At 37.7% G+C, this 27253-nt stretch overlaps 1 protein-coding gene across 1 annotated transcript; it reads right to left on the bottom strand.

Annotated features, from left to right (window-relative positions):
* Positions 1–27253, bottom strand: FSCB (fibrous sheath CABYR binding protein). The gene is given in 3 exon segments (XM_055132082.1): positions 1–141; positions 143–574; positions 27179–27253. Coding segments are annotated over 3 exon segments (648 nt in total).

Below are 27253 nucleotides of genomic sequence, written 5' to 3'. Positions count from 1 at the left end.
TTAAAATTGAGGATTTTCACTAATGAAATATGTACCTGAAGACTTCTGTATATCTTCCTTTGACCTTGAAAGATAATATGGTCTGCCAATAATCTCAAGTTCTGACTCAGTGAAAAATGTTTGCTGTCTCTTATCTAGTTTTTTCTAACTGAGGATTGTATATTATTACCAAGAACACAGTGCAACTAGTCTGCTGAGACCTATCTCTTTTGAGTTGAACTGTCTGTTTCTTTTCTACTTCATGAACACTCTCTGGAAATTCTTGAGCTTTCCCAACAGTAACTGGCTTTTCTTCAGGTACCAATGTCTCACCAACTGACTCGACTTCTTTTTCTTTTTCCATGTTGTTTGTCTGCTGAGATGCATCAACCTTTTTCTGTCCAATCTTTCTTTGTCCATTTTTTTTAATTTGAGAAGACAGTTTATTAGTCTCAATTTTAAATTTGCTTCCAGGGATTTTATCATTACTAAGAGTACTTTTGGGGTCAGATGATTGCACTAGGGGAATATGTTTTCTTTTTTCTGTTTCAGTCTGCACAAATTTTTCTACCAGTGGTTGACTAGGTTGTCTTCTCTTTCAAATTACCTTCCTACAGGCTGAGATACTTTGATCTGGTCTACCACTTTCTTCCATTATCTAAGACAGGTGAATTTTAAACTCATCATTTTTTAAGAAAGTGGTCATTAAGAATTATGAATGTACCACATGATTATCCCTTTACATTCTTTCAGCATTGTTCTATATAGTTCCTTCAGAAATAAAAGAAAACATGAAATATTGCATTTTATACTCCACAGTTGTTGGAGCTCACCCAATTCAGTAATCATCTTTCTTAGTTAGTTTATGATATGACTGAATCTTGCTTCTAGAAGTTTCCTTCAAGGGTCTGTGACATCACAGCCAATTTTTCACAAAAGGTTCGATTGGTGGTATTTCCAACACTTTAAAAATCATTAAAGTAATATTACAATACTCTTTTATTCTGTCACTGTATCACTGTCATCCCGTTGTTCGTTGATTTACTCGATCAGGCACCAATAATGTCTCCTTTACACTCAGCACTGAGATTTTAGCAGCCTCTTGTTACTCATCTTTCCCAATGATTGGACGCTCTTTCAGGGTCAGGGGAATGAGACCTATTGTTACTGTTTTTGGCATATGGAATATGCCACAAGTAGCTTGCCAGGCTCTGCCGAGTGGGCAGGATACTCTCAGTAGCTTGCCAGGCTCTCCAAGAGGTATGTATCCCTTTACTGTTTTGGGGATATGAATACGCAATGGGGAGCTTGCAGTGCTACCCCATGCGGGTAATAGACTCTTGGTAGCTTATCAGGTTCTCCAAGAGGGAGAACAAGGCTATTAGATGTTGCACAGCCGCTTTTTGGCCGTGTGCTTCTGGGATCTTGGTCTTATAGTCTCTGGATGTTGGTCATTGGTGGGATTACACGGGGCTGGAGGCAGTTTGTGGGTGTGGCTGCCCAGCCACTGGAAAATGGCGGGTTCTGGGTGAAGAAGGCCTAGTCCCAATCCGAGCAGGCTTGGAGATCTCAGCCCTGGGTCCTGCACACCTGGATTCCTCTGCCGGGATCTTCATGCATGAGGCACATCCAAACTTTTTTATTATCATGCCCTTTTTTAATTTTTAATTTTTTAGATAATGTGGTCATAATAGTTTTAAAATTTAAGGTATTGTACAAATTTACTTCAATCCTCCACCACCAGTGCGCCCATTACCTTCTACCACTAGCTTTATGTCACCTCTGGTGTGATCTTCATTCTTGGTTATCCCTTCCTTAATTGTGTGTCAGTTTTTTAATCAATGACCATGAGTTTGTCAGTGCTTGATACTATCAGTTGCCTTATTTTGTTTTTCTATACTACAATGACAAGATAATTCAATATTTATCATTTGCCTCTGTTTAATTTTTCTTAGCATGATAACCTTAAGTTCCAATCCAATTGCAGAAATTATAAGATTGTACCTTTTCTTGTAGGTGCATAGTATTTCTACAATTTCTTTAACCACTTATTTGTATTGACCATTTGGTTTATTTCTATACCCTGGCTACTAAGATCTTCAATAAATATTGTGCACACATAATTTTATATTAATATTTTTATATTTTGGATTTTGATGCCAAAAATTGGAATTACTGGTAAAGCTTCATGAAATACAATGAGGAAAGCATAGATGAAACTCTACAGGATTTGCCCCTTATAGGTGTCTTCAATTTGACCAAAAAAGGTCAAAGACTCATAGGTGTTTTCATTGCAAAGAAAATAAAATCAATAATAAACAAACAGGACTACATATGATTAAAAGTTTTGTGGGTTTCATTCCCCTAATGTTCTTGGATGCCTCTTTCCCTGATGTCTGTCCATTCATGATGCTAACCCTCCTGGTAGACACTTCTGCCTATTCATGTCAGAGAATCTACCCATTTTTCCCCTAGCACAGGCTATTATTGCATTTCAGGGCAAAAATCCTATTTATACCTCAACCCCTACACTGAAAAGTCTCTGAGGCTTTATGTAACTAGTCCTTCATTTCTAGTTCCACAAACCTCTTACTCAGGAAAATATACTGACAAAGGCTGTTATGGTATAAGAAATCACAAGGTCTCATATTATAGCTAGAGGAAAGGCAGTGCCAAAAGAGTTTAGAAAGCAACCCTCTGGACCACAAAAATCACAAAATCACAAACCATAAACAGCAAACTTTTGCTGTAAAATGTCCAGAATGGATTTTAAAGAACATTTATGTGAATCCTAGAGTAAGCCAAAAATATTCACCCTTAGGGTGAAGAAGACACAATAAAAAGTCTGAATAGAAGTTCACCAAGTTCAATGGATGAAGAATATAACCTGGAAGATCCTAATCATTCCAACCAGCTCTATAATCTCTGATATAATGACTTTAGAAACATTTTTGGGCAGAAGATATCTGCTCCCGGGTCCCCTTGAGCCCAGTGTCCAAGGTCACAATCTACCACATTACCTGGGTTACGTGGGACTTCACTCATCTGTGAGGCTCAGCCGGAGCATGAGGGAAGCAGTCTACAAGTCTATAAAGTTAAAAACTGCTACCATTTTGGACAAGGATTGGGACTTGGGGTGGACACATCTGAATTTGGTGGTGGGAAGGTGAGAGGGTGGTGGGATTGGTGTTTTAATATTAAATATAATCAAATATTGTGAACTAACTTATAAAATAAAATAATTAAATCTTTTAAAAGACTTATAGATATATACTATTTTTGAATTTGGGGCTCTGAGGCCAATTGTTACTGTTGTTGGCATATAGAATACGTGACGGGTAGCTTGCTAGGCTCTGCCGTGTAGGCTCAATACTCTCGGTAGCTTGCCGGACTCTCCAAGAGGGACGGAGGCTTTTAGGGTGCCCTTCAATCGCCCTTAAAGGTGTTACCATGGTTCACACTAAATTTGAACCCTACCAAATATGGTTTGGGAATAATAGGTATTAAGTGTTTTATGGTGTGTTGTGCTGCCCTTTGCAGCTGTGCGGTCCGGAGAGCAGCGGAGGGTGGTAGTGTCTGGGTAGTGGATGTAGTGGGGTAGGCCAGTAAGGTATTTATCTTGGGTGGGATGGGGCGATTTTTGAATTAAATTGAGAAATGTCTTTTTCTACCTCAGGAACGTCAAATAGTACATTGCTTAGTTGAAGTAGCTATTTTTCGATTTTCAACTCTGTTCTCTGTAACCTACTTTCAAAGACAATTAGAATGCAGTACTCAGAATGCTGGAGCCTATTTTCAATTAATTTGAGAAATCCGCTGACAATATTTATGTGGCAATAGTGTATTGATGACTGGTTTATCATTAAAAACGTTAATGTTAATGTGAAATTCTGAGTTCTAGAGATACTTATCTATATAATCTCCTCTCTTATGTCCTTGATTGTCCACAACCAGAAGAGCCACTATCAAAACATGTAGAAAATCAAAATCAATACCATATTTTTCTTTGTAAACAATTGGAAATATTTTTATTTTCAACTGTTTCAAAATATCCAAAATTTGAAAATCCAGGATATTTAATCTAAGTATTTGTTAAGCAAGATACCAAGAGTATCCCACCCGCATGGCAGAGTCTGGCAAGCTATCTGTGGCATATTCGATATGCCAAAAACAGTAACAAGTCTCACAATGGAGACGTTACTTTTGTCCACTCAAGCAAATTGATAAACAACGGGACAACAGTGCTAGACAGTGCATTTTTTTGTTTTGGGTTTTTTTGTTTTGGTTTTTTTGTTTGTTTTGTTTTGGTGCCACACCCAACAGTACACAGGGGTTACTCTAGGATCTACACTCAGGGGTTACTCCAGGATCTGCACTCAGGATCTTACTCCTGATGGTACTCTGAGGACCCTAAGGGATTCCATGAACAGAAGCCAGGTTGTCCTTGTTCAAGGCAAATTCCCTAACTTCTTTACTATCACTCTGTCCCCAAATAAAATTCAGTTTTAATGTATTCTGTCCCAATGAAGATAAGAAATTTTAATTGAGGGCCTTGAGTAATAGTACAACATATAAGGACCTTGCTTAGCATATGGGCTACAAAAATTCAATTCCTGGTGTCACTGATATTCCCCCAAGCTATGCAAGGAGTAATTTCTGAGGGTAGAGTTGGTATTAAGACCTGAGCATGGCCAGGTGTGTCTCCCCCAATTTTTTAATTTAAATTGAAGATTTGAAAAAGTCCTTAATTAAGTAAATAGAAAAGATACTATCATAGATTTAGTAGAAAGATAATATTACAAAATATATAATACAAAATTTTACCAGAAAAATGAAAATTGATAAAAAGTATACAAAACATTTTCCTTAATCCAAGAAAAGTGGAAAAGACAATAAGCTTAAAAAATAAAGTCACAAAAGCAAGTTATCATAGACTGTTGGTAGGAATGTACATTGGTACAGCCTCTATAGAAAACATTACAAACTGTCACTGTCACTGTCATCTCGTTGCTCATTGATTTGTTCGAGCAGGCACCAGTAATGTCTCTCATTGTGAGACTTATTGTTACTGTTTTTGGCATATCCAATACGCCATGGGTAGCTTTCCAGGGTCTGCCGTGTGGGCGCAATACTCTCAATAGCTTGCCAGGCTCTCCGAGAGGGGTGGAGGAATCGAACACGGGTCAGCCGCTTGAAAGGCGAATGCCCTACTGCTGTGCTATTGATCCAGCCAGAATATCACGAAAAATTCTTAAAATATTAAAAATAGATCTGTCATATGACCCAGAAATGCCACTTTTAAACATCTGTCAAATAATAACTTTTTAATATTCTCATACATATTAATTGTATACTTTAATGTTATGAAGGCACTGTGATTTATAAAGTTATTCATACATAGTTGAGTTTTAGGCATATTGGTTTCACGCACCATACCCAACCACCAGTGCCAATTTCCTTTTACTGTTGTCTCCAGATTCCTCTTCTCAGCCTGCCTCTCCCATAGGCATAATTTTTAATTTGGTTGTAGCTTGGGTCTCAGGCTTTCAAAATTATTGGATCCGTGAGCTGTATTTTGGATTCACCACCAGGATCTTACCATTCTACAAGGAAGTGATCATCGACATAAAGAGACAGGTTCAGCAGGGCAACACCATTTTACCAAAACTCTTCAGTGCCACCCTCGAGAACATCTTGTGACAATTAGAATGGAAAGGAATACGAGTCAAGATAGACAGTTGGCAACTACACCACCTTCTGCTTTGCTGATGACATAGTTCTAATAACACCAAACATTAGCCTAGAGGCACAAATGGTGGCCGACTTCAATCGTGAGTGTGGAAAGGTCAGACTACAGCTAAATCTCACGAAGACAATGTTCATGAGAAACGGACTAGTTCCTGATGAGCAAATATAGTTCCCTTTTGTTCTCAATGGAACAAACATCTCTGAACGCAGCAGTCATGTGTACCTAGGTAAAGAACTCAACATGAAGAACAACCTGGCACCTGAGCTGTGCAGGAGGAAGAGAGCAGCGTGGAACGCCTTCAAGAGAGTTGAAGAAGTTTGGAGAGTCTCTCCCCTAAAGTCAGACCTGCTGAAAAGGAAGCATTAGATAATTTGTTTTCCATTGCTGAGGATGAAGAAGTATGAGGTCGAGTGACCACACTTAGCGGCCTCTCAGTTTTGGGTTTCTGTAATTTAGTATTTTAGTAACTAAGTCCAGAGAGATATCTGCCAGAAGTTGCATCGTTGCCAACTTGTACTTCTCAGTTACATTATATTCCACATATGAGTGCAATCTTTCTATGTCTGTCTCTTTCTTTCTGACTCATTTCACTCAACATGATACTTTCCATGTTGATCCACTTGTATGCAAATTTCATGACTTCATGTTTCCTGACAGCTACATAGTATTCCATTGTGTAAATATACCAGAGTCTCTTTAGCCAATCATCTGTTTTCGGGCACTCTGGTTTTTTCCATATTGTGGCTATTGTGAACAAACAATAGTGAGTTTTGTTGAAATATTGTATGCAATCAAAGTGAAAGTAAAGTGAAATTTATTAGTTACACAGGCGGGGGGGGGCTTAGGGTGGGGGGGCTAGGGTCGTGGGGGGGCTTGGGGTGTGAGGGGGTGGGGTGGAGCTATACTGGGATTCTTGGTGGTGGAATATGAGCACTGGTGAAGGGATGGGTATTCGAGCATTGTATAACTGAGATTTAAACCTGAAAACTTTGTAACTTTGTAACTTTCCACAATAAAATATTAAAAAAATAAATAAATAAATAAATAAATAATAAATAAAAAAAAAACAAATGTGGTGTGCTACTCTTGGAATATTAGTGGTATGATGTAAGAGATGTGAGGCAGTGTGGTCCAAGAATAGGTTCATAGCCATTTTGCGTAAGAATAGGTTCACTCCTGGGTGAGGCTAGGCCTGAATGAGTGGAGAACGGCCTTGAGCATGGCAGCAGTTTAGTTCTGGATGTTTTTGGCTGCCAAGTCTGGCTCCTTTGGGGTGAGGCAGGGCCTCACCATCCCCTCTGAGTTGTAATGAATTAAACAGCCTGGCACGGGGTCCCACAGCATAGTTATGGTACATTGTTTTATACTCTCTTCTAAGAGATTTATAATGAGTCTCTGGATCATAGCTTTTGATGAGATTATATGGCACCAGCCAGAGATGGCTTGTGGGCATGACTACCAAGTTGCTGGAAACAGGGGGATGTGCGGGGGGAGGGGGGGAGTGGGGGAGAAAAAAAAAAAGAGAGAGTTGAAGAAGTTAAGAAGACAAAGAACCTCCAGCTCCAGGCACATCTTTTCGACTCCACCATTCTTCCTGCACTAACATATGCCTCAAAGACCTGGGATCTATGAAAACAGGATGAGAACACTACTCTGGTATCCCAAAGAGGAATCAAAAGAGCTCTGCTTGGAATATCACGTTTCACTCAAGTGAAAGAAGGAATCCAGAGTTCTGACCTCCATCGACAATCAGGAGTCAGGGATGCTGTCTCGTTTGCCAAGGTGTCAAAAATCAGATGGGCTGGACATGTAATACAATTTGGAGACAACTGCTGAACTAGAGCTATTACTGACTGGATTCCACGAGATGTCAAAAAACAGCATGGCTGCCCACCTACTAGATGGTCAGACTTCTTCGACAAAACCCTGAATGAACAGTTTGAGGCTCTTTGTGTTCCTAGAATGAGCAGACGGCATTGGGCTACACTAGCACGTCACAGGGATGAATGATGACTTACTGGCGCCCGCTAGAGAAAATCAATCAACAGCGGGATGACAAGTGATACAAGTGGTTATCATATGTGCGTGTATATATATATATATATATATATATAGAGAGAGAGAGAGAGAGAGAGAGGAGAGAGAGAGAGAGAGAGAGAGAGAGACCATACCTCTATAACACTTATATACCCAAGGCCTCAGCCCCCCCCCCCCCATTGCTTTCTGTTACCTTTTCTTTCTTGCCCTGTCTCAATTGCTTTCCTACCTATTTCCATCTCCAACAATACTCTAGGTTTAAGGGTTATCTAGGTAAAATTACATATTAAAAAGATATATGCATTCTTATCTTCATCACGAAACTGTTTAGAATAGTCAAAGTTACATTGGTAAAGAATCCAAGAACACAATAACAGCCCAGTGGATAAATATGTAGTTTTTATATATAAAGGAATATTTTTTAAACCTAAATAAATAACAGTGATGCTTTATACTCATGAAAAGAGTGTGTTGTTTGTCTTGTTGATTACTTGAAATTTTGTATTCCTACAGATGTTTATATTTTTAAGAGTTTTCTATTTTTCTATATTATATGGGCTGGTGCTATAGCACAAAAGGTAGAGTGTTTGCCTTGCATGCAGCTGACCTGGGTTCAATTCCTCCGCCTCTCTTCGAGAGCCCAGCAAGCTACCAAGAGTATCCCGCCCACACAGCAGAGCCTGGCAAGCTACCTGTGGCGTATTCGATATGCCAAAAACAGTAGCAATAAGTCTCACAATGGAGACGTTACTGGTGCTCGCTTGAGTAAATCGATGAACAACGGTACAACAGTGAGTGCTACAGTGCTACCCTGCTATTAAAAAAACTTAAATTTTGTCTTTTGCTACAATATAGATGGTACTGAAGAAAATTGTGCTGGTTCAAGTTAATCAGGAGAAAATTACTGGTTGTTCTCTTTCATATTTAAAAGAAATGGAACTATGGCCAATAAAAATAAATTCTTAGACTCTGACTTCCAAACTAAGGTTGCTAAAACTGATTCCAGAAGTGAGGTGTCTAAAGCAATAGAGTATGCTGAAAGGATTGTAGTGTCTATTGGAATATCAGGAGAAATATTTATACTTCGGTGGTGGGTGTGCATGGTAACATTGTACCTCTAAATTATAAACATTTACACCTTTATAAACCAATATCTTCTCAATAAATTATTTTGAAATTCAGTCACAAAAGATATAGTAATAACATACAGAAATAATTATTATTAATTAATTCATGGGAATAATTTTTAATTTAGTTTTTCAGTACTGGGCCCAAAAAATGTGAATGTGTCATTGAATATCTCCCTTTCTTTGACATTTAAAAGTCATAATTTCAGTTATACAATCTAAGCCAAATAAGTGAGCACTTTCCACAATCTTTGACCCAGATTCTGAAATAGCCACTCTGCTTGAAGGGATCAGTGAATATTTATTAAGTGTAATAGGAAGAATGTGTTTAGGACCATCTATTTATTCTACATCTGAAAGTTCTCTGCTTTTAGTTTTGTCAGTTGTGTTCTACTGTGGCATATATTTCTAACATTTAACGAAGTGAAATAAACTATGCTTATAAGATAATTAACACATATTGTTATCATAATTGCTAACAGTTGGAAAACAAGATTCCTAAGGGAGCTGGAGATAAAGAACTTGGTAATACAGATACTATCACAGTGATTGTACTTTTTTTTTTTTTGAATGACCGAGGTCATGAGAGAAACTATAAAAGTTGAAAAACCTGCTATCTAAAGACACTTTGAGTAAAATGTAGCAAAAGAAGTTCTTGAAGTTCTTGCTAGATTTTCAATTTAACTTTTTTCTTCTTCAACAGAGAAAAGGATTTTTTTCTTTTGAAAAGGATTTAATCGCAAATCTTCACATGGGTTGATACATCCTCAGGACTTAAGGACTGGTTCTATTAAATAATTGGACAAAACAACTTCTGAGTTCTGGAACTGAAACTTCATAAGATTGAATTCCAATATACTGTAAGACAGCAAGACTGTCATCCCAGAATACATGTTGGGCAAAAGTTGATTTCAGGGCAGGGGCCCTAAAGGTAGAACATAGTTACCTTTGTAGAGATATTTTTCTTGCCAGTCAGTTTGTTCTAAGCTACCCTTATCTTGTCCAATACCAGGATGTTCCCATTCAGCAGAAAACTGCAAGATTAAAGTCAGCACTGTGTTTAATTTGAATAACTGACAGTGAATACTATCAGATATTGCCTAAAAGGGAAATATCAAGGATTCCTCAGAAAGAGAACAATAAAAGGTTATTTCAGCTGAAAGCAGCTAGTTTTGACTGACACCCCAACTTCCATAATATAGAAGAAAGAGCTGGCAGTCAATATTGAAACCAAGTCAAGAAATAATATTGGTATAAATACTTATATGATTTAAACTATAAATGATAAATTCCAGATAATAGAAATACTTATAAGAACATTGCTTTTTCTAAAAAGTTTATATTAAAACTAAATTTAGCTAGAGAAATAAAGGACTTAACAATGTTGCCTATTCAGTTCTTTTCAATCTACATAAGAAATTCAAATTAAGCACTGGTTATATAATCAATCAAGTACTAAAGAAAAAGGATGTATTATAGGAGTCAGAGGAAGAGTTTAGTAATATGCAATGTTCCTATTCTCTTTCCTAACTCCACTATAATGATTTAGGAATTCTGCTTTGGAAAAAACATAGTATAACAGTAATTGAAAGGAGCGTAGTAATTTCTTTGGGTCATTGTTTTCTGCTGAGCGCTGGGTTAATCTCTTTTAGTAAGGTTATGAGCTATGTGAGGTGAACTAAGATTTACATGCTTATATAGTCATGTTCTGTGACCATGTTCTGTGACCATATTTTTATAGAGAAATTTTTTAACTAGAATAGTCCAAACCAAAATATCTCTGGGTGATCAGGATATATCAAAGTAACAAAGACTACGCTTCACATATCTGAGACACTTCATTCGTTCCCTGAAAACTCCAAGTAAAATCAATAAAGTAAAGCAGAAACAACAACGAAAAAACAAATTTAGAATGTTTGATCTCATGGTAAACTTTTTTAGAACAAAAGTATCATTGCTTAATTCATGCCATCAGAATTAAATTTAATCATAAATTAATTAAATTCTGAATTAAAATTAAATTAGAATTACTTTCAGAACAAAAGTATCATTGCTTAATTCATGGCATCAGAATTAAATTAAATTTATTCATTTAGGAATGAAATTAATTTTTCTAATTTTAAAAACAAAAATATTTTTGTTTAGCATAAAGCAGTTCTAATAAAAAGAATTTTAAAATAAATGGCAAGTCAATATTCCTTTTGATAGCACAGTGGGTAGAGTGTTTGCCTTGCATGCGGCCGGCCTGGGTTGAATCCTCCATCCCTCTTGTAGAGCCTGACAAGCTACTAAGAGTATCCCGCCTACACAGCAGAGCCTGCCAAGCTACCTATGGTATTATTTCATACGCCAAAAACAGTAACAGCAAGTCTCACAATGGAGATGTTACTGGTGCCCACTCGAGCAAATCGATGAGCAAAGGGACAACAGTGCTACAGTGCTAATCTAAGGAATTAAAATTCTTATATCAATTTAACATTTCTCTTCTCCTAAGATAACTGACAAAAGAATAAGTTCACATGTAGAGTTAAAGTCCAACATACAAAAGAAAAAATAAAATATAATAAAACACTTATTATGTTATCATTATCATCAATAAACAGCAAACTCTAGATGTAGAGTATATAAGTTAATCAAATTCTATTAATGATAAAGTTTATATAGCTGTGTAGATTATGTATTGGGTTACTTCCAGCTTCAGTTTTGCCATAGATAATTGATTTATGAATCTAAATATATAATTAGCTTTGTATGCAACAATTTAAATACAAATTTGTATTTAGTATATAACTTTTTTAAATGTCTTATTTGACATTATATAAAAAGGAAGCATCATTCTGAAAGAAATAGGGAAATTTAAATGTCCCAATTGTATGGAAGCAAAAGTACTCAAGCAGGACAGAAACTATTAAAAATGCAAATTTGGCAATTTAAAGGGCTATTAAAAATTCTCTATTAGAAAAACACCAAAGTTTATTCCAAGAAAAAATAATCTTAGAACTATTCTCCAGGGACAAATTAGGGACTTATTGAGAAAGAGCTATAAAGAAAAGCTTGTGTTCCTTCTATCCATTCTGATTTTAGATCGTGGATAACTATAGAAGTTTTCCACAAATAAACCCACACAAATTTCTATACAAAGGTGATTAGTTAAATTCTACTTGTGATATATCTGCTTCATTTCCCAGAATAAGCCTACTTATTTGCTTCTTTATCCTGCAGAATTCTTCACTTAAAGAGACAGTGAATGACTCCAAAATCAGAGTTCCCACAATAGAAAGATGAGATCCAAGATATGGCTGTGTTTTACCCAGTTGATAGCTTATCTTCTAAATTTTTGTTCCTTGCTTATTTGCCCTTGTTTATCTTATATCTTATTTCCAGAACTTGCTATCCTAAAATAGGCCATGGTATCAAGTAAGTTAAAAAATTCCTCAGACCTTCATTTCTAAGTGCGTAACCTAGCACTGTCATAGCACTGTCTACACTGTCATCCCATTGTTCATTAATTTGCTTGAGCGGGCACCAGTAACGTCTCCATTGTGAGACCTGTTGTTACTGTTTTTGGCATATCGAATATGCCACGGGTAGCTTACCAGGCTCTGCCTTGGGGGCGGTATACTCTCGGTAGCTTGCCAGGCTCTGCAAAAGGGATGGAGGAATCGAACCAAGGTCGGCTGCATGCAAGGCAAATACCCTACCTGCTGTGCTATTGCTCCAGTCCTTGTAACCTAATAGCACATAGTAAAAATAATTGGAAAATTTAAAAGTATATGTAATTTGTACAATTAAGATATTTGAAATAATTCCCTGTTTAAGGGATTGAATGTCTTAAAAACTAAAGTTCTTATTCAGCTTAAACAACAAAAATCCTTCTGCACTGGACATGCTCAGCTCTTGCTGAAAGGTCAAATCTCTATATGGACAATAGATGCTTCTGCACACACAAATGAAGCATAGCACATGACTCTGGAGATTCATTCTAAAAGTATGACTTGTCAGCTCTAGCATTACAAGGCATTAAAACGCAACCACTGTTCTATGATGATAACATTGTCCCTAACTACTTGGCACCAGAAGTCATACTGGAAACCACAGACAGCAATAAAAGGCAGGCTGGCTAAATGGAATCCTTATACTTCCAGATTTCAACATGACATTGTACTATATCACATTCAGAGCATGGCTGGATCTCTTTAACTAAGCGTGATGCCTAGAGGGCTCAAGAGAAAATGTGATGATGCATTTTAAAAACTTGGAAGGTAACTCGTCTCAACTCTAAATATAACTTTTCTGCCTCCAATCATACAAATAAGCAAAATATTGCTACTCATCTTTTTCACTTTCTGTTACTTTAAAGGACTTGTATAAAATAGTTCTCTTCCCTGACAGTATTGGAGTGAATATCATATAACTAAGTAAGTTCAAATTTGGAACTATAGACTCAAACTGAGATTTTGAATAGATATTAGTTAATATCAAGTACTGTCACTGTCACTGTCGTCCCATTGCTCATCAATTTTCTCGAGCGGACACCAGTAACATCTCCATTGTGAGACTTGTTGTTACTGTTTTTGGCATATCCAATATACCACAGGTAGCTTGCTAGGCTCTGCTGTGCGGGTGCAATACTCTCGGTAGCTTGCCAGGCTCTCTGAGAGGGACGGAGGAATCAAACACGGGTAGGCCATGTGAAAGGCAAATGCCCTACCACTGTGCTATGGTTCCAGCCCAATATCAAGTACATCAAAACAAATTGACTACTGAAGTTGCATAAAATAAAATAAAATTAAAAAATTTTACTTCTAAAAATTAGTATTGGATTCTGATTATTTAAACCAGGAAGTGCACACTTATATGTAAGCTGAATCAATTCTTCATACATATATATGTAATATATGTATATAAGTAATTACAAATACAAGCAACTTCTAAAAACTTCACTGCAGAAAGTATCTTCAAGAAGAGTAAGTCTTTCCAAAGTAACAAATACAAATTTGCATGCAAATATCTTTCAGAGAATAAAAATTTATTTAATTTTACAGTATATTTCAGCATTCTACTATTTCATTTAACCATCACAATACTCTATTAATTAGTAATCACTATTTCAAAGTGTCAGGGAGCTGCTGCAGAGGATAGGGTATTTGCCTTGCATGCGGCCAACCTTGGTTGTTGTGTGAATATTCTTTCGGTCAGAGGCACAGAGACAAGACACACGAGAAGAATGTATAGAGCACGGAGGGCCAAGGCATTGATCTGGCTCGAGACAAAGAGCAACTACCAGAGGCCTCCTTTTATTCTATTTTTTAGTCACTTACATCCTAATGACTTCATGACAGAGAAAGACTCACTATCGAGAGTACAACAGTTATAGGATAAGCATTCATCAAAAGAACATCAGGGTATATACATTGTCTTATCAAAGCTATGTTGTCAAAGCTATGTTGCAATGATTTAAAACATCAGAGGAAGATATGGAGCTGGACACATAGGCTCTACAATTATGTCCCCCACATTCTTATGACTGGTTACACATAGGGCAAAGATAAAGCTCATACTGATATTTGAAGATCAAACCAGATTAAGGATGTGTAAGAGAGGGGGAACTGCTGCCTTGTACTGCCAAGATAATGTGTGACCAGGCGGGCATATGAGAGCATGCTGTACCTCTCCAGATCATCTGGATTCATATGTTTTATCTTGCCCACTTAATATAAAAGTGGGGCCTTGGTTCTGCTTCCTGATTGCAGGGCAGCAGCCAGAGGCTCATCCTAATGTCCTGAATTAGCACAAACAATCCCTTAGTTCCCCCACGCACTATCAGGAGGGATCCCTGAGCACAAAGACAAGACTAAGGCCTGATAACCATGAGGTATGTCCCCCCAAAAAATAAATTATTGTTATATTACTGTATCCAATATGTCGAAAACAGTAACAACAAGTCTCACATGGAGATGTTACTGGTGCCCGCTTGAGCAAATCGATGAGCAATGGGGATGAAGAGATATTACTGATGAAGAAACTAAATATTTGATAATTTACTTACCTTGCCCAGAATTACATGCTAGTGAGTGCTTGACCCAAGATTCAAAATTTTTCTGATTCCAAAATCGACCCACTTAATATATCACCATTTTTATCCCTTGGTTGATAGTACTATAAACTCAGCATTGCACATGTCTATAATGAAGTTACTCCGATAGAAAATTCTGAGAGTCTTAATATGTGTCAAAATATGCAGTAGCTAGTGCAGACTGTCACTCTTCCAACTCAAAATGAACAAAAAAAAGATGGCATAAAACAGTAGGATAAAAGCAAGAGTAAAACTAAAGTTTTACATGTGTAGTTGTGAGCAATGAGGCAGGGAGATATTCTGACGGCTGCTGATGACAAGCAGATTGGCTGCTACAGCACATCACCTCAGGGATGAATGACAACAAGAGCTCTTAGGAATGGTTTCAACCAATACACCATTTTTGCAGTAACTGACTCAAATAAGCATTCACATTTCCGGTGACTTTCTGGATGGAGACAATTTGACATTTCAACAAACACACAGAGATCTCTTCACTGATGTATACTGTACTTTTACTGTTAATCATAGTTATTTATTTCTGATTTTTATTGGTTTTTATGTTTTCACTCTAAGTATGAATGATTTGCTCCTTCCTAATCAATTCTCTTTCACATAAGAAACTTGGCAAGATTGTAACATACATTGTAATTCTGCAACCTGAATAAATTTGGTGTCTGATTTTCAGTCAGCAATAAAAAATAAGAGTCTTTTTAAAATCTGGTTCTCTGATAATGATTTTGATTGAAAGTTCAAAGATGTGAATGTGAATTTCTACTGTAAGTACGCCCAAGCATTCAAAAAAACTCACCTCATGCCACAATGCTCGTGTTCATCCCTATAGTCATAATTGTCAACAACTACTAAAGCCTTTGATTAGGTACTTGAACACAATCAGCAGAGGATCATGAGACTACATCCATGGGTTACTACCATCAATAGGTTACTAACATCCCATTATTCATTTGCACTGAAAGTCAGCACTACATTTAAGTTCAAGTATGATTAGGCTGGTCCTTGAATCTCACTTTTGAGAGTTTATTTCCTTAAACTATGCCTAAAGCCCATTCTGTATCTGTCAAGAGAAAGAAGCCATACTAGTTATTGGAAATGAGAGAATCATACTATATAAACATAGTTTGGAAAATTAAACAAAGAGCCATAGAGGTAAACTCAAGGAGCAGTCACTACTCTTAACAGTTGATAAAGCAAAAAGAAAAGGTTAGACAAATTGCTTCTGGAGATGGCCCACGCCCATATCTCTGACCTTCCGCTTGCTTATCTGACCACTAAGGTGAGCTTAACCTTACAGTTGACATCCCAGGGGCCTTTGTGGAACTGGAAGCAAATTCCCCTCCCTTCCAGCTGGATCCCAGCAGCCTTCATATCAGCCCTTTGCTATCTCAGCGGGCCATCTCCTCTGAACCAACACAGGACAGCTCTGCTCATGCAGCTCAGACTGCTTACACTTCTACTTGCTGTCACCTTGTGAAGATAAGAAAGAAAAAGAACACCCAGTCTAATCCCTAAGAGACTCCCAGGGGGGACTAACTACAAAGATTCACCCTCAGCACAGCAGAAGCACAGCAAACAGAACAGAGAAGGTGCATAGAAGCTCACCAAGCTCAGCGAGTGAAAATAATACCCAAAAAAAGCTCTACCAGGACCAACCAGCTCAGTAAACCCTCAGAGAATGTTTAGGATGTTACTAAATTCTATGAAACTATGGCATGGGTAGTCAGCAAGGCACAAGAAAGTATAAGCACAGAAATGAGAAACTGCTAACAGAAGTAACAGAAATGAAGAGGATTGTAGGTAATATTTTTTTTAAAAGAAAGATTTGAACAGAAGAATAGCAGTAGCTGAAGAAAAAATAAATTGTCCCAAATGAGATACAGGAAATATTTAGAAAACAACAGAAGATGGGAAAGAGTTTGAAAGGAAATGAACAGCACACCCAAGAACTCAAGGTGACCATGCTTTCCCTCTTTCATGTTAAGAAAAGTCAGATATTCCTAGTATGTCAAAGAATTTTATACATTTTCAATAATTAACTAATGTTTAATTTATACAGAATGGTCTACATTTGTTTAGGATATTTTTTACATCCATACAGATCTTTATTACAATCTTTTACTTAATACACAGATACAGAATCATTATCTATAACATTCTCTAGCATAAAGTCAGTATTCTCTTTTCAGGATAAAGAACACCTTTATAGGCCTATTCAGATTTTCCCTTAAACTTTCTTAACTTGACTCTTAAGTAAATTGTTTCTATGTAGGATTTTTCTATTCATGTCAATTTCAAGATTAATATAATTATTAATTATAATATTTTACTTAATATATTACATATAATTTAATTATTCTATAAAATATATTTATATAATATACAAATAAATAGTAGTACTGTTGTCCCATTGTTCATTGATTTGTTCAAGCAGGCACCAGTAACGTCTCCATTGTGAGACTTGTTACTGTTTTTGGCATATCAAATACACCACAGGTAGCTTGCCTGGCTCTGCCGTGCCGGCAGGATACTCTCAGTAGCTTGCCAGGCTCTACAAGAGGGACAGAGGAATCAAACCTGGGTCAGCTGCATGCAAGGCAAACACCGTACCCGCTGTGCTATTGTTCCAGTATATAAATAAAATAGAATAAATAAAAATAAAATATAATTATTTGTACTATAAATTTTACAAGTTTACATACGAATTTATATACCTGTGAAAAGAAATAGAAAGCTCTTGAAAAAAATGATCTACTATTGATTTATAATTGTGTGGAATTTAGCTTTATTCACCTACATGTGTGTAGGTATCACCACCTCCAGAATAATTTTTTTTTCGCTTTTTGGGTCACACCTGACGATGCACAGGGGTTACTCCTGGCTCTCCACTCAGGAATTACTCCTGGCGGTTCAGGGGACCATATGGGATGCTGGGAATTGAACCCGGGTTGGCTGCAAGCAAGGCAAACGCCCTACCCGCTGTGCTATCGCTCAGCCCCCCAGAATAAATTTTTTTAAAAGATTTTTTCATATATGAGAAATAAAGAAACATAATAAGGGAATGATCGATAACCAAAGTCATCAAAACTGGAAATTTTTGTTGATAGAACAGATCTTATATTGTGGTGGTGGAAAGCTGGGAGCAGCCCTTGGGACACCAGAGGGATGCAGACATTCTGGTGAGAAGTGAGGTGTTGAAATGATGTATGTATGCGTATGTATGCACAAAAAATATAATTGACAGTATTCTAATCCCTGTTGCTCAATAAAAATGTTTTTTAAAGAAAGAACTGCTTCTTTAAAAGTGAAGTTTTGCTGATTTTCTGATGAAATATTGATGGAAGCAGCCTGTATACTGGGTGGAGCGAGTCTCTCCCCTCTTTTCCTGCCATTCAGAGCATTCTAGTGGCCCCTCCTGACTTGGCAAAATGTTAGTCAGCCTACAAAGAAGAGAGGTGAGTTGCAGTGTCTGTGCTCCAACTAAGAGATAGTTGATAAATAAGCAAGATGTAGTGTAATGTTGACCCATTCATCAATCCAATAAATATTTTAAATACCTAGCAGATACTTCTAAGCATTGAACAAAAGAATAAAGTTCCTGTTGTCACTGAGTTAATGCTGTGGTGTGGGAGAGATAATAATAAACAAATCCACCAATTAATACTTCAGGTGGTAGAAAGTGCCCTGAGGGAAAATAATCTAGGATAAAGACATGGAGGACCCAGGACCCAGGGCAGTATAGAAGCAATACAGATGAAATATGGAGCTTGAAATCAAATTTCCGTATTTCAATCTTACTTCTGCTTCTTACAAATCTATCCACTTAAGCAAGTTATTCAAACATTCCTTCTACATGATGGAGATGACCTATTGCAACTACTGAAAATATTAAAGGCATATCTATAGTGTCTTTGCAATATAACAAAAATTACATTATTAAAGAGTAGTATAGTTCTGTGACAAAGACTATGAAATTGTTTAAACTGAGGAGCATGGGTGTTTAAGGTAAAAACAAGAGAGCGAAAGAGAGGTATTGAGTCAACAAGAATAAAGAATATAGTTACCAAGACAGAGGTAAGAGAGATAAAGAAAAGAAAACAGCCACTTCTTGAAGAAGTCTGTCAAGAAAACCACATCTTCAAGGCGGAACCAAGTTTGAGTTAGATTAAAAGTCTGAAAGCTGTGTTCTTAGGTGATACTGAGAGCAATTTTGAGAAAGAGAGTACTGAGGTGTCTGAGAGTAATTTATCACATAGAATATCTCTTTCTCCAAAAGTTAAATCACTGTAGTTATAATAGTTTTTCTGAGGTAAAAAGACCAAAATACCTACCAACTATATATATATATATATGTGTGTATATATATGTATATATATACATATATATATTTGTGTTATTCCGGTTTGCAAATTATTCTGTTATCCAATTTCATTTTTCTCTCCTAAAAAACTGTGACACTGTCAGGCAACATACATACAATGAAATAGAATATGGGAAAACCTGGTACTAATTTAACTAACTGCATATATTTGAGATTACTAGTAAAGTGATTGATCCAGAAAACTAAACAAGAGACCTAGATGCTTTCACCTATGTGTAAAATGGTGTTACCTGATGGTGTATCTGAGTTTTTTTTAGTTGGAAGCAATATTATTTTAACACAAATTATTCTTCCAGATAGTATTGCTTATTGGTCACCCAAAACAATGTTGCTTCACAGAGGACATTTCATTTTGAAAAAAGATTTCTAAAATATAGCTGTTCTGCATACAGCTTATGTACTTAAATCCTAAGATGGCTGAAACAAAAGCCTGCCCACAGTTCTCCTATCCAGTATCATAGTAGGTATAATTTCCAAACACTTTGGGGAAATTCTACAAGGCTCTCCATATAACTGCTTAAAATGAAATAGCTTTCCAGGATGACAGGAAATCAGAGTTCATTTCCTAAAATGACATATTTTATCTAAAAGAACCCCATGCAGTCTCTTACTTTACATATTTGAACAATAAAATAAAGTGTCTTCCTCAAGGGCATACAAATTCACACCTAATTAGTAAAGAAGACAGGCTAACACTTGGTTTATAGGCATTTTCCTTCAGATTTTTGGGCAAATGGAATAGAAAAGGCAAGCAATCTGGTATGAAAACTGACATTGAAAATAAGAAATAGTGGTAGAGAAGACATCTTTTACAAGAGGCATATGACAAAAATAACTCCTGAGATTACATAATCACTGTGTAAAATGCACATATATTTTGCATATTTCCCAAATGACTTGGCTTAAAAGTTTAACTTTCACAGCTTTTGTTCTACCTATAGTCTCTGCATTCAAACTAATTTGTAAACACCTTGAAGACAGTAATTCTTTCTTACAAGTCTTTGTATTCCCTTGAACCAGCATAAAGCTGGACAGTAATAGTTACCCAGTAACTGCTCCCTATGGTAGTTGATTGCATTGCTTGCCCAGTCATCTTTTGAATATGTAAATTATTTAAATTTTTTTCTTGTTGGTTTAGCAAAGTAACTGAGCTTTTCTAAAGCAGTCTACAGACACATTGATTTTCATACTCAATTTCAACTCTAAACTGTATGTGCTGTTTTATTTAGAAAATGATTTTACGTCATTCAGTCATTTTTCAGCAAAATTCGTAAGTCAAATTGCAATTTAGGTTAATATAAGCTAAAATACTGGAAGTTAGGAAGTTCTGTTTTAAGGAAGACTTTAGCAAACAAAGGCCATTTAAATAAAATTCCATATAAAATAATTTAGCTGACTTGAAAAGCAAGAAAGGGAAAAAATACATGCAAAGAACTAGATATAAATGGAGCACTTCTGGTTTCTATGGCAACCAACATAAATGAATACCTTTTTGACAAATGAACAAGCAAAGTTGAAGAGATGTAAATTTATGAGAAAAAAATCCAGGACTATATATGTAGAGGACTTTACAGTTTTACTTTAAGTGGAATAGAAGTTTTTGTAAGATGCTTTTGGTGGAGGCGGGGGAAACGCTTGTTTTTTCTTTCAGTTTGGTTTGGTTTGGAGACCACACTTAGCTATGCTCAGGGATCACTCCTGGTGATGGTGGTTGGGGGAATCATACTCGGTACCAGAAGTAGAACTCCCTTGGCGGCACGCAAGACAAACATCCTACCTGATATACATTCCTCCAGCCCCAAGAATTGCAATTTAAAAACATCCCTATCTCTACCAGTCTTGCTCAGAGGATTTTTTTTTAATTTCTTGTTCTGTCTTTTGAGTATTTTCCTACAACACAAATATTTATTAATAATAAGCAATGAAAGATTTAATGTCCACTGCATAAGTGGTTGTGATTCTAGAGAGAAGCCAAAGAAGCTTTGGTTCTCCAAAATTCCTCTGCTCCCCAAACTGCTTTACCAAAGTAACTCTTCAGGGAATAGTATACCCAACAAAACGACTTACAGAAACTTTATAAAAATAGTGATAATATAGCCCTGTAAAAAACTAAGGCATGAGTGCCCCGGAAACAACGAGGACCCAGCTGGTTGCTAATTTGTTACTGTTTATTCAATCTTTGAACTTCCATCTCCCACACTCACATCTCCAGCCTCTCTCTGGATCTACTCGGCTACTTTTCTCTAGTCTCTCCTTCCCCATGTCTCTCTCTCGGAACCCCTTTATGCTCATGGCGCAATACATTGACATCACCAAAGGCACCAAAAGATCTTACAGGAAGAACATTGAGGCAACATTATTCTCTTGTATCTGCAGGCCAGTAATCTAGGCCTCCAGAAAGAAGATACAAAACAAAAACCGAAGCCTTCTTTGGGCTGAAAAGCACTCGGATTTACATACCAAACACTGGGCTGGGCTGCCACATGAAATCTACATTGTCAATTACAAACTAGGCAGCACCTGAAATCTACATCCCAAAGACTAGGCTGGGCCAGAGCCTGGAATCTACAATGTAACAATTCAAGCTTAAAAGGTTCAATAACAATAGCAGAACACCTATTCTCTAGGACAGATACTCTTTCAGCAGGACCCATCAATGATGAAATCCCATGGTTGTGTTTCTCCTCTCCTTGTCCAACAAACATATGAGCATTCATAATATTAATCCTTTTGTATGGGCATAGAAAGAGATGCATTAAACTTTTAGAATTGCTCTCCTGGGGTCATCGCAATCTCAGACTACAGTGCTCAGGCCAGATTAGTCTTTCCTATCCCTAGCAGGGTCCTAGTCTCCTCATTACTTTAAGATCATGACAGCACTTGTCCATGATCAGACTCTTAAATTATAGTTAAGAATGAGGCACTTTGGCCATTAAATTAAATTATAGTTAAGTTAAACTATTAAATTATAGTTAAGAATGAGGCACTTTGGCCCATCTCGATGCCAGGGTAGCACATAACTTACCGCTTGCCCTGGGTCCGTCTTGTCCCCCGTTGGGACCCTGCCTTTTGGAGGGCTAGGAACTGAGGGCAACCAAGGCTACAGTCAAGAAAGCAGATGCCCAGGAATTAATATTATTCAAAGCCAATTAAATCCCAATTGCAAAGGCATATTAATAAATGTCTTTCTTTGTCCATACAAAAAGGACCTGCTCTGAATAAGCTATGGAAAGAACTCAAGGAGAGGAGAAAGACATTATTTACAAGTCAACAGAACACTAAGAAAGAAGCTACAAATAAACACAGAGGAATGGGAGCACTGTGACAGGAGTAACCCAATAAACCTAAACTACCTGAAGCTATGTAATCCTACACTATACCAAATAAGTGTTCTTAGTTTTATACATGGGGAAGAGAAAGAACTATGTAAAATTATTTTCAGTGGCAAAGTGAAAAAAAACCCAGATACTCTGAAACTTTGATGAAGTCCATAATATATCTATGGACTGGAGTGCTAGCACAGTAGGTAGGGCATTTGCCTTGCATGCAGCTGACCCAGGTTTGATTCCTCTGTGGCTCTCGGAGAGCCCTGCAAGCTGCCGAGGGTATCCGCCCGCACAGCAGAGTCTGGCAAGCTACTCGTGGAGTATTCGATATGCCAAAAACAGTAACAAGTCTCACAATGGAGACATTACTGTTGCCCGCTCAAGAAAATCAATGAACAATGGGATGGCAGTGCAGTGCTAACATGCATATATATTCCATGTGCTAAAGAATTAGATATGTAAATAAGTAAATGGTGCCTAATAAAAATAATTTCTTACAAATGACCTTTGTATTCATTCATTTAAAATATTTAGAGGTACTAGAAATGTAAGGACGAATGATATTTCCTATTGCCCAGGATATTCTTTAACAGAGGTAAAGAATAGTGGTACTATTGAAATGTTATATTTACCTACAAATTCAGTATAGAATTTCAGAAGCAATTACAAGAGTATTTCAAACACAAGAGGCAATGTTCTTGAAATTTCCTGAAATAACATATTTTCCAAAATTCCTATTTTTTTCTAGTTACAAAAGTACTTATAAAATATTCTTTTTTAAAAATTGTCTAGAAGAGATATTTTAAGAAGAATCATATTTCTAGGGAATGATTTCCAGCAGCTCAGGTTCCTTTCAATTGGTCTTCACATATTACACTTCTCTGCGTGGAACAGGCTGGCACTTCAGTTGTTTCCAAGTACATCTCCTTTTGGCTTCCCTTTTTTTCCTGATCATTTTCTTTCATGCGTGCTAAGTATAAATATTAATCTTTTGGCAAAAATCATGGTCTTTACTTGTTTACTTTAACAATGGCATGTTGGGTAGCACTGTAGAGTTTTCCAGTTTTGCCATGCTTACATTGGTGGAGTATTCCTCTTTGAATAGTGCCCATCCCCTTTACATCTATAGTATCACTTTTGTTGTAAATCTGCATGTATGTGATGAAAGGGATGAAAGGAGCAGCTCCAAATTTTCTAAAAGGTCAAGAAAACATAAAAGAGTATCTCTCTTCTTTTCCTTTTTGTGTTGATAATTTATACAACCAACTTGTACATGGTAGGTTCTGGTGGAAAAGAATACTAATATTTTTATTAAATTTCATACACCAAATTTCCATATATAGCAATAATCACTAATATGTAGCACAGTCTTCCTTTATCAAATTTCTGCACAGCTTTGCGAGCTCGGACGTTAGTTTGTGCTTGCCTGAGGCTCTCACCAAACCATGTTGACAAATGAGCTCGAGAGTTTCCAAAGACAGGCGTCTGTTTGTGGCTTTCTCACTCTCGGCATTCTTCGCACAGTCATGGAGGTGCTGGGGCAGTCGATCGTATTCCTTGTCAATGTTGTCAAGGACAGCATCTTCCCACGTTGCTGCAATAGGGCCAAAGAGCTCCCAGTTGGTCATAATTCTGGAAGTTGCCTTTGAGGAAGACCTCAGAGAGAAGAGCAGCAGTGTTGGTCGATGCAGCAGAAGCTGGGAAAAGTATTCACAATGCTCGCCTGTCCTTCGCCAACTACAAGACCAAGATGACTGCCCTCTGACGTCCTGATGGACCTATCACATCTTCCAGAAGGGCAGTGGAGAGGATTATTCACAACTTCTACTCGGATCTCTTTGACAGCCATGTCCACCTGCCCACATACCAAATTCCACAGGATGGATATGTCGTTTCCAAAGTCCTCCCTTCCTAAATGCTACACACCATTTCATTGGTAAAGACGCATACAGCACCTGGTCCAGACAAGGTGAACACCTGAAGAATCTGCCACCCGTACTCGTCAATACACTGGCTTGACTCTTCACACACTACGTGTCTGAATGCAAGGTTCCGTCCCTGTAGAAAACCAGTAGGACCATTCTGTTGTACAAGAAGGGAGACATCCGCGACATTGGCAACTATCACCCAATCTGCCTGCTGTCTGTCGTCTACAAGTTGTTCACTCGAGTCATCCTGAATAGAATAGGTAGAACACTAGACAAAGGACAACCATGCGAGCAAGCCAGGTTCCGAAGAGGATTCAGCACAATCGACCATATCCACACAGTGACCAAACTCATTGAAGTTTTGAGAGAGTTCAAGATGCCGCTCTAACATTCATCTACTGAAAGAAGGCCTTCGATTCTATTGAGACTGAAGCGGTCATCGAAGCCATAGCCAAAAAGGGTGTTCAAACTCAGTATATCAAAATCCTCCGAGAGCTGTATTGTGGATTCACCACCAGGATCTCACCATTCTACAGGGAAGTGATCATTGATGTAAAGAGAGGGGTGTGGCAGAGTGATACCATTTCACCGAAACTCTTCAGTGCCACCCTCGAGAATGTCATACGACAACTGGAATGGGAAGGAATGGGAGTGAAGATAGACGGTTGGCAACTACACCAGCTCCGCTTTGCTGATGACATCGTTCTCATAATGCCAAACATTAGCCAAGCGGCACAAATGCTGGCCGACTTCAACCACAAGTATGGAAAGGTCGGATTGCAGCTGAATCTCAACAAGACAATGCTCGTGAAAAACAAACTGGTCCCTGAAGCTCCATTTGTTCTCAATGAAACGTACATCTCCGAATGCAGCAGCTATGTGTACTTGGGTCAAGAAATCAACATGAGGAACAACTTGGCACCAGAACTGCACAGGAAGAAGAGAGGAACGTGGAATTCCTTCAAGAGAATCAAAGAAGTGGTTAAGAAGATGAAGAAACTCTGACTCTGGGCACATCTTTTCGATTCCACCGTTCTTCCTGAATTAACATACGCCTTAGAGACCTGTGCCCTACGCAAACAGGATGAGAATGCTATTCGGGTATCGAAAAGAGGAATTGAAAGAGTTATGCTAAGGGTATCACATTTCACTTAAGTGAGAGAAGGAATCGGAGTTCTGACCTCCGTCGAAGGTCAAGAATCAGGGACGCTCTCTCATTTGACAAGGCATCAAAAATCAGATGGGCCAGTCATGTAATGCAATTCAGAGATGCCCGCTGGACTAGAGCTGTTACCAACTGGATTCCACGGTATGTCAGAAGACTGTGTGGCTGCCCACCAACAAGATGGTCAGATTTCTTCGTCAAATCCCTGAATGAACGATTTGAGGCTCTTCCTGTGCCTGAAGTAAGCAGATATCATTGGGCTGCACTAGCATGCAATGGGGACAAATGGCGACATTACTGGTGCCCACTCGAGCAAATCGAAGATCAATGCGATAAGTGATACAAGTGATGTAGCACTGTAGCACTGTCCTATAATAATCATTAATATATGCAAGAAAAAGTAATTTTATTCTTTTCCTCACTGTAATAGAGTATAATGGAAAAATTTTCTTGATTTATTTGACCAGCAAAAATATTAGAGGGGGGACACACTACAGAGATGTCTTAACTGCGGCAACTGGAAGGGCTATGGGTGAGTGTCCCTCCCCACCCCAACAGAGCTTTCGCAGCCAAAACCCTTCAGAGCTCAATCGTTTCCATGCTTAGAGCCACTCTCCACCTGATGGGATAAGCCTCACCCAGGAGTGAATCTGCAGAAAAACCCAGGTATACAGGACCTGTGACTGAAAACTCCATGCTCGCTCAGATCAGGAATGGGCCTCTTCCTCCCATCTCCCTAGTTTATCAGTAGCTTGGTAGTCACACCCACAAAATGCTCTCGGCACCATATAATATCATCAATGGCCAAGATCCAGAGACTCTGGAATAAAGCTCCCAGAAGAGAGCAACATATACCCTACCCATGAGTGAATCTGCTATGTAATCATATTCTAAATGTTAAAATTCCTGGGCTTCTCCTACTCTCCACAACCGATGAACCAAGAATAGCACACAACATGTGATGGGGTTTAACAAACATTTTAGCAATCTCTTATACAAAGGCTTAATGGCTCCAGGATGAAATACTACAACCTCTACACACTTTCCTCTAAGTAAACTTTATTGAACTGTTTTTAACAAATTACTCATAACAAAAATTAATTGTTTCAGTTCTGCGGGAGAGCATGGTTTGGGATTTGGGGTGGAAACATTTGATGTTTGGTGGTGGGAAGGTGCAATGGTGGTGGATTGGTGCTCAGATATTAAATGTAATGAATTATTGTGAACAACTTTATAAAAATAAAATTAAATTAAGAATTTTAAAAACTATATTAGAGGAGAAAAGGAAGGAGCCTCCCAAATGGTGCTCATTGGCCATCTCCGAAAGATTCTCACTCAATTGGACCAGGGATCCAATACAAGGGTTCAAGGATGTGCTTAACTGCTGGGGATTACCTGGGCCACCTCACCAATGCTGGAGCTCCTCGAGGGTTGCACCAGGCGATCATGTGGTACCGAGGATGGAACCAT

The sequence above is a fragment of the Sorex araneus genome, chromosome 3 (genome assembly GCF_027595985.1).
Source record: "Sorex araneus isolate mSorAra2 chromosome 3, mSorAra2.pri, whole genome shotgun sequence".
Taxonomy (NCBI): Eukaryota; Metazoa; Chordata; class Mammalia; order Eulipotyphla; family Soricidae; genus Sorex; species Sorex araneus.
Note: the sequence above shows the minus strand (reverse complement) of the source record. Positions and strands in the feature narration are given on the sequence as shown.